Here is a 14,383-nt window from a genome sequence, read left to right as displayed (position 1 = left end):
TGACAGATGACGCAAGGACCCTACACCCTAAGCTCCCTGAGGTCTCTGCCAGCCTCTCTGAAGCCCTGCTAGAAATGTAATACTTTTCTGCTTTTCAGCTCCAGAAATAAGATGATATAAACAACTTAGTGCAGTGGCAGCTCCCAGACAAACAACACAGCATTGCCATCAAGGTTTAGAAGGTACTGGCCATTTAGGATACTGGCACCTAAAGAGTTACGGACTCTGCACTGTTATCCACTTACCCAAGGTTCTGCACCATGACCGTGAGAAACAGACAAGAACTCAAAGCTGACAAACACACACACGTATTGCTTCCGCCCACAGCACTGGCGTAGCATCCAGACACGTTTGCTACTACAGTCCTCTGCTGTGACCCTTAGACATCTCACGACGGGTAACAGAACTTGAAAGCAAACAAAAGCATCTTTACAGCGTGGAGAAATCCGACAATGGCCGGCTTATTCCCGGCTCGAGAGAGACATCCTGTGGCAAAAAGCTGGAACTGCATCCCCTTGGAGCTTGGCAGCTGCTTTCGCTTTAAGAGTACACCAGAAAAAGGATTGGCAATCAAGACCTGATGGGTCACGGGAGCAAGACAGTAGCAAGAAAACCGCCGACTCCCTTTCTGTCTTGTTGTCTTAAACTCACCATAGAGATCAGGTCCGTGAGAGGTGAAGACATTGTATAAAACAATGTTGAGAGGCGCAACTACCAGCTTCCCATAGTAATAGCTGTCCACAACTACCAAGGGCACCTGAAAAAAAGCATCTATTACTTCAAGTGCCAAAAGCTTTTGGCCAGACTGCCCAAAACCTCCATGTGATTTTCTTAACAGAACCCACCCTTTCTATTGCAAGCCAAATCTACTCCTTCTCTGCATTGTTGCAGGCACTTACCAAAAACAGGATCAATGACACCACACACCAGTTGAGGAAACTTTTCCACCTCTGTTTCAGTATCAAGAAGTCAAAGGCAATAGGAAGCCTGAAAGAGAGACCAGCTATCAACTGGAGACGTTGTCTTCCCCCACTGCAGGTTCTTCTACCCCTTCAAAGCAAGTGGGACAGTAGCTGGAAAATAACCATAACTCCACTGTCTCTGCCTCTACTCCATATTCCAGTCATCCAACTGAGGTTTCACCCTCAGTATATTAGGGTAAGGAAATCATCCCAACCTAGGTCCTTCAGAAGCAAAGAAATCAGGCTATGGAAGCCTGTAGCAATGATCCTGGGCTAGGCTGACAGCTTGGTCCCTGCTAGTTTTTCCTCCAGCCCCTGCCTTCTCCCCAAGCAGGCCAGAAACATTTGGAAAGCACAAAACTTCTGAACCCTCCTCTCCTTACCCAAGAGCTGCACTGAAGGGCCAGCCCAGAAGGGCTCCAGCAGCCACCCCCAGCACAGCTACAGAGGTCTTGTCCATATACCAGCCAGTCATGGCAATCACCGTGGTGTACATGCAGAAACTGCTGGGGAGAAAAGCTGCCACACAAGGAAAAAATAGGGTTAGCACAGCTTTCCCGCAGTGGGAGAACTGCACAAGGCCAAGATAAGCCTAATAATCTCTCATTCACTCCATTGAAATAGGGATGCTGTACTGGACATGTTCATCTAAGTGAACACAAAAACAAAAGAGAATTCTTTTTCTTGTTCTGCCAAGACAAGAAATACTTCCTTTAAGTACAAAGGCCTCTCTCCTTGGTTGCACTCAGCAGGGGTAACCAACAGCATCCACAGTTACCACCTGTAACACTTGCTGTATCCTCCATATTCCGCTAGGTTAAAAAAAGAATGAAATGAACCTGCTCAAGTGACAGCAGGTATGAGCTGACTGGATACAGTCTCTGAAACAACTGAGCAGAGACTGGTGAGAAGCGAAGAACGAGACCCATGACACTGCAAAAACAAAGGGAAAGTCCTTTCTCCACTCACCATAAATAGAAAAAGGGTAAAATTAGAAAATCTCAACATTCATAACCTGTGGTACTTCCCTTTAAGTTTCTGTGTGCACACAATACAAAAAAACTTTGCTCAAAGTCTCCCTCTGCACCTTCCTCAATACCTTCGGCAGGTGTTTTCTATAAGTCTTATAGTGGTTGGCTAAGCAAATGTGTACAACCAGCCAGGGCGACAGGACACACAAGCAAACAACAATGCTAAAACATGACCCTCCAAAAACCTCTTTTAAAAAGCAAGCCCCATTCTAGAGAAACTGGAAGCAGCAATAAAAACAAACATGCCCCGGAAAACTGAAAGGTACAAGAACATGATAGAGGGAACATAATTTGAACCAACACCTATTCTGTCATCACACCTGCCAAAGAAATACATGCAGCAGAATACAACAAACAATTACTAAAGAGATATTTTAAGCACTGTGGATCTTCTCTCTGAACCTGGCTTTGTTTTCTATGGACAAAGTAATGGTCAGTGTTATTCCTAAGCAATCTTACCTGCAGATGAGCAAAACATCCCAGTGCTGAGTACTAAGAAGGCCAACATCAGCCGGCTCACATGTAACCCAAACTTCTTGCATACAGCCCTAAGGAAGCAACAGAGAATTAGAGGCCAAAAATATCCTCAGCACATAAACAAACAGTATCCAGTGCATGCAGAGCCACAAACAATCCATGGAGTATCCTGACACCTTTATGGTGGGGGAGCCTCATTAGTCAGCCACTGAAGGCCACCTGAAGAGCCACACAGCTGCCTCTGGCCTGGGATTTCAGATCCTCGTTAATTACACTAGTGCAAAACACTTGGCTTATAGCAGTGCCAGCTGTGTTTGCACAAATCTCAGGAACTTAGGGAGCCTGCATTGCTGTAACAGCATCAGTCTTAAGATTCTCACCCCTCACAAAAGCCCAATGTGCAAAACCCCACAGCTCACATTCTAAAAACCAGGCTATTGCAAACAAAAATCATGTAAGCTAATAGTCTGAAAGCCCCAAACGAAGAAGCAGCAGGTAAGACTAAAAATCCAGCATAGACAAGATAATTATATGTTCAGGCTACTGCTTTTAGTGGATGTAAATACCATTAGCAAATACGTTACAGACAGCAACAATCAAAACTAAAATTCACTATGGTAAGCAAACACAGTACCAGTGTCTCCTTCAGCACAGCTCAGTTTACAACACACCCACCCTGCTTGCTGGTATGAGAAAAAGAGTGTAGTCAACAAAATACTAGAATGGAGATGGAGGTGGCAGATCTAAGAATATAATTTTGTCCTAACAGTGGAATTTAGACCAATACTTCATTAAGTTATCATGAGAATACGTTTCAAATGTTCACTGTGAAGTAGCCCAATTTACCAGACATGAGCTTCACAATATATTTCCTGTTGCAGCAACTGAATGTGTTACCTGACTCCAAAGCATTCTCTATAGACAGCTTTTAACACTCACTTGTAGAAGTAGAGTTCACAAACACAGCTCAGGAAGGCCAGGAAGCATCGGAGAAAGTAGAAGACAAGAACCTAGGAAACATACTCAGAGTCTGAACAAGGTTTGCAATAAAGCTCATGCACCTGATTTTAACAAGTTTTTAGCAAGTGTGGCAGTTGTCAAAGAGCCTGTTCTTGGGAGACCTAAATCCCAACCCCAAGGGATGCTGAAGGTCCTGCCAGCTCAAGGCCTAGCTCTCTAACACTGAAGTCCTTTAAAACATGGAAAACGCACACAGTCCACTGAATGTACAGAACTGACCCCTTTTGTTTTCTGTTGTGCAGAAATATGACAAGTATGGCACGGATACCCAAACAGAAGGCATCTGGTGCTTTTTTTTACATTTCAATGAGTTCAGTTTGAAATATTCCTTGCAAAATAGTAACTTATTATAGCTTATTGGAAAAACAAGCAAACAAAGAGTCATTGATAATGGGCATAAAAAACAATTCAGGCTTCTAAAACATCAGGGTGAAAGTCTCAAGAGTGGATGAGAGCAAAGGGCTGCCAGCTAACTGTTGCCAGATTTGCTTACACTCAAAAGGCCAGCAACCAGCCCCAGGGAGACAGCTTCTGAGTCAAATTCTAGCCTTAAGGGATTTTTCTGCACCTTCCCAATCACTTCTCCTTGGATCCCATTGAGTCAGTTTACAAAGCCTGGCAAATTATTACAGGAAGGGAGGTATTTGTAAACAAAGGGGTGTTTTGTAAATACCAGTCCTTTTCACTCCAACAACAAACAGAGCACCTCTTTAACACAGGCTAAAGGCATGTTTATTCATCAGAAAAGAAACTTTCACACAGCTGGCTGATTTACCTTATTAGTTTGTAGAACTCTAGCATGGAACAAAGCTGGTAAGGCGTGAAGCCACAGGTAAGCATAGGAGCGGATGGCATAGGCTGGAGAGTATTCCCATGTCTGAAACCCCTTTCCATAAACGAGGTAGTGCGTCTACAATTCAGATTAAACAAACACGCATTACACAGAGCAGACAGGTTTGCATTCCTCACCCCTGAATCCCTAAGAAAATTTCTCTGAAACGCAGAGATTAGCGCAAGGTTCAAGATAAATCTGCATTTGCACAGCCAGCTACAAACTCTCAAGTATCTCGGAGGAGACAAAGCCACTTACCGGTTCCCAATAGTTAAAGGTCTCATCGCAGTCAGAGATGTTGCTTAAGAGAGCTGCACAGAACCTGGCTGAAATGAGACACTTAAAAGCCGTTGATCCTTCAGGAGCCCAAACTTGTCCTGCTTTGCTCCCAGGTGATCTAGTCCAAAGAGAAAAGTACAGATACACACCTAGAAGACCCGGCAACTAGCTCAAGACTAACAATGCGATGCAGAACTAACAAAGAGATGCAGAACAGACAAGCGTATCTGCATCTCTGTCACCTAAGTATCTTTCATTCACTCCTTTCTTTGGGGGTTACCGGTTCCGTGCCAAGGAAGAACCATCTTCCACCCCACACCATAACGGAACAAGGGCCCTGGGTGCTTAACGCACGGCAGCAGGACAGCCCCCAGGGTCTGCCCTCCTCCCACCACCAAGGCCACGCAGAGCTACCACAGGCAGGGGAGGAACTCCACCGACAGGACGCCGGGGAGATCCCATTCCCCCGGCACACACGGAGCCGGCTGGGCACGCACCAGCCCCTGCAGGGGGCTCGCTCCGGGCCCTTTCAGGACGCAAAGACCAGGAAGTAGCTGGGCGGGAGCTCGCAGCGGCAGCGGCCGCGGCCGCGGCCCCGGCCCCGCCGGCGACTGGGGATGCCGCTGCGAACCCGCCCACGACAGGCGGCCGCGCGCACCGCCCGGCTGCAGGGGTACGCGCCCGGCGCCCACCGCGTCCCGGCCCCGCCTCGCCGCGGACTCCCCCCTCCCGACGCCGGCCCCGGCACCTACTCCAAGCGGGCTTCCTCCGTGACCGCGGCCTCCGACCGCGGCCGGGCCGCCTCCCCGCCACCTCCAGCTCGCAGCCGCTGCCGAGCCCCCTTGGCGGCCATGCCGAGAACGGGAAGCCGAGAACCCCCGCTACCTGGCCCGAGCGAACGGAACGACAGCGCTGCCGAAGCCGCCGGCCGCCATGCCGGGTGTGGGCACGGGCGCGCGCCTCCACGCCGCCTGCGCGGGCCGCCGTCAGCTCGCTCCGCCGGAGTGCGGAGCGCGCCCCGCAGCAGAGGAAGCGGAGCCGGAACACGGCTATGGTAGCCGCCGGTCGCCCCTTCCCACGACTGCGAGACGGCAGCAGCCCCGCGGCGGTGGATGCTCCCGAGGGCATACCTCCCCATCCCTGCCCGGGCGAACTCGGGCAGGACAGTAGCCAAACAGACAGGAGACGGTTGGAGAAAGCGCTTTATTGGGTAACCGCCGCAGTAAATAGCTGGGAAAAGGGCAGCGACAAAAGCTGTTGCAGGACAGTTCCTGCTCACGACCGCGTTGTCGTGCGCGTTCTTCCCGCACTTCCACTCCTCGCTCGCTCTTGCCCCGATGGTCCTTCCACGCTCGACGGACCCCTCCGCCAGCAGCCGCTGCAGGGGCCAGAGGAGGCAGTCAGGGCCGAGCAGTCCCCGCTGCTCCGCCGGCCCCGCAGCATACGCCCCCCCCTCCCCACCCCCCTACCCCCCCCCAAACACCTCGGCATTCGCCTTTTCTCACCGGAGCGAGGTTCCGGGGCTCCGCCGGCGTTGGAGGCGTGCTCGGAGGCGGCACCCTGGGCACGCGCTGCTGGGCGTGCAAAGCAGCGGCTGGAGGGGGCGGCCCTGGTCCCCAAGCCCCTCTGGGGCTCCCTCTCTCCCGTTCAGGGACACCCTGACCCGCACCCCACTAGGGGGGCGGTCACCCCACGCAGGCTGCCAGCTGCGCGCTCTGTAGAGTGCGGGGCAGTTCCTGCCCTAGGGGCAGCGGAATCGCTGGAAGCTCTGGCAAGGGCAGGTCCCGGGAGGGGCGGGGGGCTTGGGCAGAACCTCCCGAAGTGGGTCTCTCCCCCCACCCTCGGGAGAAGCTGTCGCTTTAACGCCGAGCAGCTGGTTGCAAACGGGGTGGTGTTTGAGGCGGGCAAGCGCCGCTGGCCACCCTCGACCTGCTCCCATCCCACCCTCCTCGCCGTGCCCTAGGCCGCTCGGTCTCTGCTCTCAGGCCCAGGACTCTGGACAAACAAAAGCAGGGATGTTCCTCCGGGGCGGGCGCCCCCCGGTCCACCGGGCGGAGGAGTGGGCAGAGGCTCCCCGGTTCCTTGGCAGCAGCCCCCGGAGGAGAAGGTTAAACAGAGGCATCCCTCGCGTGTGGAACTGCAAGGAAAGAGCGAGCCGGAGGAGAAGCAGCGGGCTGAAGAAGGGCCCAGAGAAAGGCACTCCGGGCAAAGGGACGGTCCCTGTCACCGGGGCTGCAGTCACACTACAGCATCCTTAGTGCTTTGGGGAGGGTCTTTATGGGTGTGGGGGAGGTACTTGGCTCAGGGCCGTTCCCTGGCGGTTTAGAAGCCATTCCAGTTCTGGCGTGAGAAGACACAGATTCCGAATTGTTGCCCCTGCAAGGTTGGGGCCAGGGACACCCGCCTGCTTACAGGGGGGCCCTCCCAGCACTCCCACTGGGAGCAGGGGACACTCACAGCCCTCCTTACAGGGTGGCTCCCCTCACCTCAGCGCTCCCAACAAGCCCCACGGAGCCTGAGGCTCCGACCTGCGCCCGACTTACGGGCGGGCCTCGTGGCTGCAGCACATCATCATCATCGTCACCATCATCATCTTGTACTTCTGCAGGAGCCCAGCGAGCGACCTCGACCCCAAGCAGGGGGAGGTCAGCCCAGCCAAAGGTGGGCCGGCGCCCTCTGAAGGGCGAGGGAGGGTTCGTTCCTGTGGGCTGGCTAAAACAGCGTCCCAAGCCCTGCTTAAAGCGAGCTGGGGCTGCTCCAGGGGACAGAGGGCTCCACCGATTATTGTGGCTGTGCGTGGAAGCCCGAGAGCTTCAACACGCCAAGGGGCAAATGCTGTGACACGCCCTGACAACAGGGGGTCACGCTGGCGGGTCACCAGCGGGACAGGCAGCCACGCAGGCAGAGACCCAGGTCCTGACTGCAGGCGGGTCGCATTGCCCGCACCACGACTAAGCGGCTTGGTGCCGTCCTTGGAAAGAAGGGGCGAGTCCAGACCGTCCCTCCGCTCACGGACTCAGAGGGGGGCCCCCTGTTACTGCACAGAGCCCGGCTCTCCCGGGAAGTTCAGGCTAAGTACGCTGCAGCTATTTTAACAAGGGCCTAAACAAGCTCATTCTCCTGCTCATGCACACGCACGCAAAGACACGCACGCAATCGCAGACACAAACAAGGAAAGAAGTTCCACAAAGGGAGCGTGGGCCCCGTGCAGCCAATGCCTGGGGAGTCACCCTACTTGCGAGCAGGAGAGGAGAGCCTCGGACCGGGCCCGGGGCTGCGTGGAAGCCGGAGAGCTTCAACACGCCAAGGGGAAAACGCTGTGACACGCCCTGACAACAGGGGGTCACGCTGGGTAGGCCACCAGCGGGCAGAAAGCTGCTGGGGCAGGGAAACGGCCCTCCCCTGCTTACAGGGTGGCCTAGGGGTCCAGAGAGCTCCATTTCCCCCTCGGGTGCGGGGACGGTGGCTCTCACCCTCCTTACAGGGTTGCCACGCTCTCTGGGCAGCCAAACCGTGGGGCATCGTGGCAAAAGGCCAAAGACTCCAGCCGTGTTTACAGGGAGATCACGCAGCGCACCGCCAGTCAAAGGTGTTGGCAGCGCTCTTGTGTTCAGCCCACCGCCCCTCGTCTAGCTCACCCGTGGTGCTCACTGGCACCGTTCCACACAATGTTCTTGTCCTGGGACGGCTGCCAAGGAAGTGAGGGCTCAAGCAAAAACCAGGTCCCCCGCCCGGGGGAGTGAGGGACATCAACCTCAGAGGAAGGTCCCAGACAGGTTCGCCCCAGCCTCCCACCTTCCCCACTAGTGTCCACCCTCCTAAACTGCCCCAGGTACTGAGAGCAGAGAGAAAGAAGCCCAGGGCAGGGCACGCCCAACCACACATCTCAGCCCCGTGCCTCTGAAAGGTCAGGGACAGAAACACCCATTTGATTAAAGGGGTCCCTCCCTACACCTCCCGCCCAGCAGAGGGGCCACACACAGCCCTTCTTACAGGGCGGTCCCCCTCAGCTCAGCACTCCCAACAAGCCCCACGGAGCCCGAGTTACGGGCTGGCTAACCCGGCTGCAGCACAACGCCCCATATTCAGGAGCTCCTCTTCCCCCCACCCCAGGCTGCGGAGATGGTGGCTCTCCCCCTGCTTACAAGGTTGCCCCTCTCTCCGGGAAGGCTACCCACCCACGGAGCAACATGGCAAAAGCAAAGACCCCAACCCTGGTGACAAGGAGGGCACCCAGCTCAAAGCCAGCCAGGGCACCCCAAAGGTGCCACTGACGCCCTTGTGTGACCCCAGCCCCCGTGACAAGGAGGTCCCTGTGCCCAGAGTGCCTTTCACTTTCCTCCTCTTCAGCCTCCCGGGCTTCCCCTCTCCGCTCCTCTTCAGTCTCCCGGGCTTCCCCTCTCCGCTCCTCTTCAGTCTCCCGGGCTTCCCCTCTCCGCTCCTCTTCAGGGTCCTGGGCTGAAGGCGCTCTTGCCTATCACTGCCACACGACGGACGCCGCCTCTGTCTGCTCCGGAGACCGGTGCGAAGGCAGGAGAGCGCGGTCAGGGACGAGAGGGACCGGGAGCTCCCCACAGCCCCGCCCGGCCCCGTGGGAACTGTCCCCAGCACCACCGGCCCCGCCGTCCTCCCACACCTACTCCCGACTCCCCTCCCTCTGCCCCCCGCCCCCCCCACCTCCCACCCGGTAAACGCTCACCTATCAGCTCCTCTCACGGGATGGGTGCTCCGGGGCTCCCTGCAGGGACGAGGGTGAAGAGCTCTCTGCTGCTCCGGGCCGCTCCAGGCGGAGACTGGATCCTCCGTGGTCCTGCTGCACCCCCTGCAGCGATGCCTGCGCGCGCCTCCCGGGAAGGCGCACAGCCCAGCCCGGCCGGCGGGACCCGACCGCCGCCAGCCCGCGCCGGGGCGGACGCGGACCCTTCCCTGACAACACCGCTTCCCACCCGCCCCGAGGCAATTACAGACCCTTCCCCACCAAGACAACGGCTCCGGCTCCATCTATCGTGAGGCAATTACAGACCCCCTCCCCACCAAGACATCAGCACCGACTCCCCTCTATCCTGAGGCATTTACAGACCCTTCCCCACCAAGACGACGGCACCGGCTCCCATCTATCCTGAGGCAATTACAGACCCCCTCCCGACCAAGACATCGGCACCGGCTCCCCTCTATCCTGAGGCAATTACAGACCCTTCCCCCCCAAGACAACAGCACCGGCTCCCCTCTATCCTGAGGCAATTACAGACCCTTCCCCCCCAAGACGACGGCACCGGCTCCCCTCTATCCTGAGGCAATTACAGACCCCTCCCCACCAAGACATCAGCACCGGCTCCTATCCCTCCTGAGGCAATTACAGACCCTTCCCCCCCCAACGACGACGGCGGCACCAGCTCCCCTCTATCCTGAGAGAATTACAGATCCCTCCCCCCCAAGACGACGGCACCGGCTCCCCTCTATCCTGAGGCAATTACAGACCCTTCCCCACCAAGACGACGGCACCGGCTCCCATTTATCCTGAGGCAATTACAGACCCCTCCCCACCAAGACGACGGCACCGGCTCCCCTCTATCCTGAGGCAATTACAGACCCTTCCCCACCAAGACGACGGCACCGGCTCCCATTTATCCTGAGGCAATTACAGACCCCTCCCCACCAAGACGACGGCACCGGCTCCCCTCTATCCTGAGGCAATTACAGACCCCTCCCCACCAAGACATCAGCACCGGCTCCTATCCCTCCTGAGGCAATTACAGACCCTTCCCCCCCCAAGACGACGGCACCGGCTCCCCTCTATCCTGAGGCAATTACAGACCCTTCCCCCCCAAGACGACGGCACCGGCTCCCATCTATCCTGAGGCAATTACAGACCCCCTCCCCACCAAGACATCAGCACCGGCTCCCCTCTATCCTGAGGCGATTACAGACCCTTCCCCACCAAGACGACCGCACCGGCTCCCATTTATCCTGAGGCAATTACAGACCCCTCCCCACCAAGACGACGGCACCGGCTCCCCTCTATCCTGAGGCAATTACAGACCCTCCCCCACAAGACGACGGCACCGATTCCCTCCCATCCCGAGGCGATCACTACCCTTTCCCCGGCGGCACCGGCTCCCGTCCCGTCCCCCGGCGGGTCCCGCTCCCGTCTGCCTCAGACGCCCCCTCAGCCCCCTGAGGTAAATGCGCGCTCCCGCTCTTCCCGCCCACGCGCGAGGCGCCCCTGAGGTGAGGGGGCACGAGCCCGGCGCGTGCAGCATCCCCTCCACTTTCCCGCCTTCCCGCGAGGCGCCCGGGGCTGCAGCACGCGCTGGGCTCGTGGCTCACCGCACAGTACCACGACCCCGCCTACGCAGCACAAACCCACCCCTCTCCCCTTCCGGCCCCAGGGGCGGTCCTTTTAAACCCCTAAAAGCCCTGCAGCTGGGAGCGATGGGCGCTGCGGAGCACCTGGTGTCGAGGACCGCATTTCCCCATCAATACAAGGCACAGGCAGTGCTCAATCACCCGAAACCAACACACACCTCTCTATCGAACAGTAACACCCAAGTGCTGGTTTATCTCCTTCCGGAGGAGCAGCTGCATCTCCGCCACCAGCTGACGGCTCAGGGCCTTGTCGCAGGACTGAAAGGTCAGCCTGTAGCAGAAGCTCCTCCGTCCTGTCTCTGACTGCTGGAAACTGTCGATTAACTGGATGGACGTGACCGTTTCACACGACACCTGCCTGGCAATGGTGTGAAAAGCAACTTCATCGAACTGTTCCCCATCAGGAACCCAAAAGCTGACATCATGCACATAGGAAGGTGGATAGAGAGAAAAACTCTTGAATAGCCTTAATTCTCCTCTAGGAAATTGATGGAGGAACCGATTGTCTGATGTCCAGAGCATTCGCCAATCACATATTCCACAGATCAGCATGGCTAGGAGGTCAAGATTCAATGAAGCAAAGACAATAACCAGTTCACTGCCTACTAGTTCATAATGAGCTGTCCTTATAACTCCCACACAGGAGCCCTTGTCATGGGAGCCTGAAGTATCTGTCTCCACACAGATTAAGTACTGAATTTTACTAAGCCGAGTTTCAAAAGCAGCAAAGTCATTTAGCTCAGTTGTTTCAAAGCTCATTGCTTCCTGCAGGCTGATACTCAGTTTAAAGCTGGAAACGGTCTGGTGAAGAGAATGTATGCTAGTTTTAATGTTATCCACCAACATCTGGATATAGCTTTTCTCTGTGCCTCTGTTAATGGCGCTTACAAAAAACATCTCATGAAAAACAGGCATTGAGTGAGGAGTGATAAAACACCTCCTGAAAACCAGCCCAGAAAGAACATAAAGTGTCTCTGGGAGAAAAGCTCCTCTTTGTCCTACTGCCTGAGCATAAGGTAGAAGGGAAGGTCTAAGATAATACTGCTTTGAAATGTGGCATCCCTCTTGTACATCCACCCAGCCATTCTTATCTGCATCCCTGCAAAAATCAACATGGTGAAATGAAACTGCATTTGCCAGTCCATTAGACATTTCTTCAGTGCTTGGAGTCTCCTCTGGGTTCAGAATGATCCAAAAGATATTTGAGTCACAGACACCATTGAGTTGACCTTGGTGGAGCAGAGGAAGGCAGGAGTCAATGTTTTGTAACGGAAAGGCTTGGCAAAGCTCTGCAGTGAGCTTCTCCTTTACTGTCCGTACTGGATGATTTGAATTTGGTTCTAGGAAACCCCTGTGAAAAATAAAAGTGTGAATTACACACACCACTAAACAGATTTCCCTGAGATACCTTCCTGTGATCATAATTTGAGCCCAGCAACTTACCCAAAACAGTCTCAGATATAAAGGTTTCTAATAATTACCCAAACAAGCCAAGTCTTTCATCAGAAGTGTTGAAATGGCTCACACGTTTTCAGGACAGTGGTGGTTGTCTCCATGTTACAATCAAGAACTAATTGCACTTTCACTGGTAAAAAAGGAATGAGACTTAACAGTCAGGATCACCACTGCCACTCAGCACAGGCATTACCAGACTACAGCAGTGAATCAAATTCAGTTTACAAAGCCTGGCAAATTATTACAGGAAGGGAGGTATTTGTAAACAAAGGGGTGTTTTGTAAATACCAGTCCTTTTCACTCCAACAACAAACAGAGCACCTCTTTAACACAGGCTAAAGGCATGTTTATTCATCAGAAAAGAAACTTTCACACAGCTGGCTGATTTACCTTATTAGTTTGTAGAACTCTAGCATGGAACAAAGCTGGTAAGGCGTGAAGCCACAGGTAAGCATAGGAGCGGATGGCATAGGCTGGAGAGTATTCCCATGTCTGAAACCCCTTTCCATAAACGAAGTAGTGCGTCTACAATTCAGATTAAACAAACACGCATTACACAGAGCAGACAGGTTTGCATTCCTCACCCCTGAATCCCTAAGAAAATTTCTCTGAAACGCAGAGATTAGCGCAAGGTTCAAGATAAATCTGCATTTGCACAGCCAGCTACAAACTCTCAAGTATCTCGGAGGAGACAAAGCCACTTACCGGTTCCCAATAGTTAAAGGTCTCATCGCAGTCAGAGATGTTGCTTAAGAGAGCTGCACAGAACCTGGCTGAAATGAGACACTTAAAAGCCGTTGATCCTTCAGGAGCCCAAACTTGTCCTGCTTTGCTCCCAGGTGATCTAGTCCAAAGAGAAAAGTACAGATACACACCTAGAAGACCCGGCAACTAGCTCAAGACTAACAATGCGATGCAGAACTAACAAAGAGATGCAGAACAGACAAGCGTATCTGCATCTCTGTCACCTAAGTATCTTTCATTCACTCCTTTCTTTGGGGGTTACCGGTTCCGTGCCAAGGAAGAACCATCTTCCACCCCACACCATAACGGAACAAGGGCCCTGGGTGCTTAACGCACGGCAGCAGGACAGCCCCCAGGGTCTGCCCTCCTCCCACCACCAAGGCCACGCAGAGCTACCACAGGCAGGGGAGGAACTCCACCGACAGGACGCCGGGGAGATCCCATTCCCCCGGCACACACGGAGCCGGCTGGGCACGCACCAGCCCCTGCAGGGGGCTCGCTCCGGGCCCTTTCAGGACGCAAAGACCAGGAAGTAGCTGGGCGGGAGCTCGCAGCGGCAGCGGCCGCGGCCGCGGCCCCGGCCCCGCCGGCGACTGGGGATGCCGCTGCGAACCCGCCCACGACAGGCGGCCGCGCGCACCGCCCGGCTGCAGGGGTACGCGCCCGGCGCCCACCGCGTCCCGGCCCCGCCTCGCCGCGGACTCCCCCCTCCCGACGCCGGCCCCGGCACCTACTCCAAGCGGGCTTCCTCCGTGACCGCGGCCTCCGACCGCGGCCGGGCCGCCTCCCCGCCACCTCCAGCTCGCAGCCGCTGCCGAGCCCCCTTGGCGGCCATGCCGAGAACGGGAAGCCGAGAACCCCCGCTACCTGGCCCGAGCGAACGGAACGACAGCGCTGCCGAAGCCGCCGGCCGCCATGCCGGGTGTGGGCACGGGCGCGCGCCTCCACGCCGCCTGCGCGGGCCGCCGTCAGCTCGCTCCGCCGGAGTGCGGAGCGCGCCCCGCAGCAGAGGAAGCGGAGCCGGAACACGGCTATGGTAGCCGCCGGTCGCCCCTTCCCACGACTGCGAGACGGCAGCAGCCCCGCGGCGGTGGATGCTCCCGAGGGCATACCTCCCCGTCCCTGCCCGGGCGAACTCGGGCAGGACAGTAGCCAAACAGACAGGAGACGGTTGGAGAAAGCGCTTTATTGGGTAACCGCCGCAGTAAATAGCTGGG

At 55.6% G+C, this 14,383-nt stretch overlaps 2 protein-coding genes across 5 annotated transcripts in view; both read right to left on the bottom strand.

Moving 5' to 3' along the window:
- ALG9 (ALG9 alpha-1,2-mannosyltransferase) overlaps window positions 1-5,574 on the bottom strand; it is a 77,473-nt gene extending 71,899 nt beyond the window's left edge. For 3 of the 4 annotated variants that reach the window (XM_061477987.1, XM_061477989.1, XM_061477988.1), the window contains exons 1-8: window positions 5,354-5,572; window positions 4,581-4,719; window positions 4,266-4,400; window positions 3,410-3,480; window positions 2,453-2,541; window positions 1,346-1,481; window positions 900-987; window positions 652-757 (exon numbers count right to left, since the gene is read on the bottom strand). In XM_061477987.1, coding sequence (XP_061333971.1) covers window positions 652-757; window positions 900-987; window positions 1,346-1,481; window positions 2,453-2,541; window positions 3,410-3,480; window positions 4,266-4,400; window positions 4,581-4,719; window positions 5,354-5,454 — 865 coding nt within the window. In that variant the 5' untranslated portion in view covers window positions 5,455-5,572. Of the gene's footprint in view, window positions 1-651; window positions 758-899; window positions 988-1,345; window positions 1,482-2,452; window positions 2,542-3,409; window positions 3,481-4,265; window positions 4,401-4,580; window positions 4,720-5,353 lie in introns of all 4 variants that reach the window. The other variant, XM_061477991.1, reaches the window with a different exon arrangement.
- A 5,554-nt stretch (window positions 5,575-11,128) lies between these two features.
- On the bottom strand, window positions 11,129-12,638 carry LOC133282065 (ferredoxin-fold anticodon-binding domain-containing protein 1-like). Its single transcript, XM_061478069.1, has one exon. It carries the CDS (start codon window positions 12,387-12,389, stop codon window positions 11,130-11,132), a length of 1,260 nt encoding a protein of 419 aa, XP_061334053.1. The 5' UTR covers window positions 12,390-12,638; the 3' UTR covers window position 11,129.
- Window positions 12,639-14,383: the final 1,745 nt, after the last annotated feature.

This window comes from Pezoporus flaviventris, unplaced genomic scaffold (assembly GCF_033815535.1).
Source record: "Pezoporus flaviventris isolate CSIRO_AGI_PZ_B2104156 unplaced genomic scaffold, CSIRO_AGI_Pfla_v1 ptg000113l, whole genome shotgun sequence".
NCBI lineage: Eukaryota > Metazoa > Chordata > Aves > Psittaciformes > Psittacidae > Pezoporus > Pezoporus flaviventris.
The sequence above is the reverse complement of the archived record's forward strand: the minus strand, read 5'-3'. Positions and strand labels throughout refer to the sequence as shown.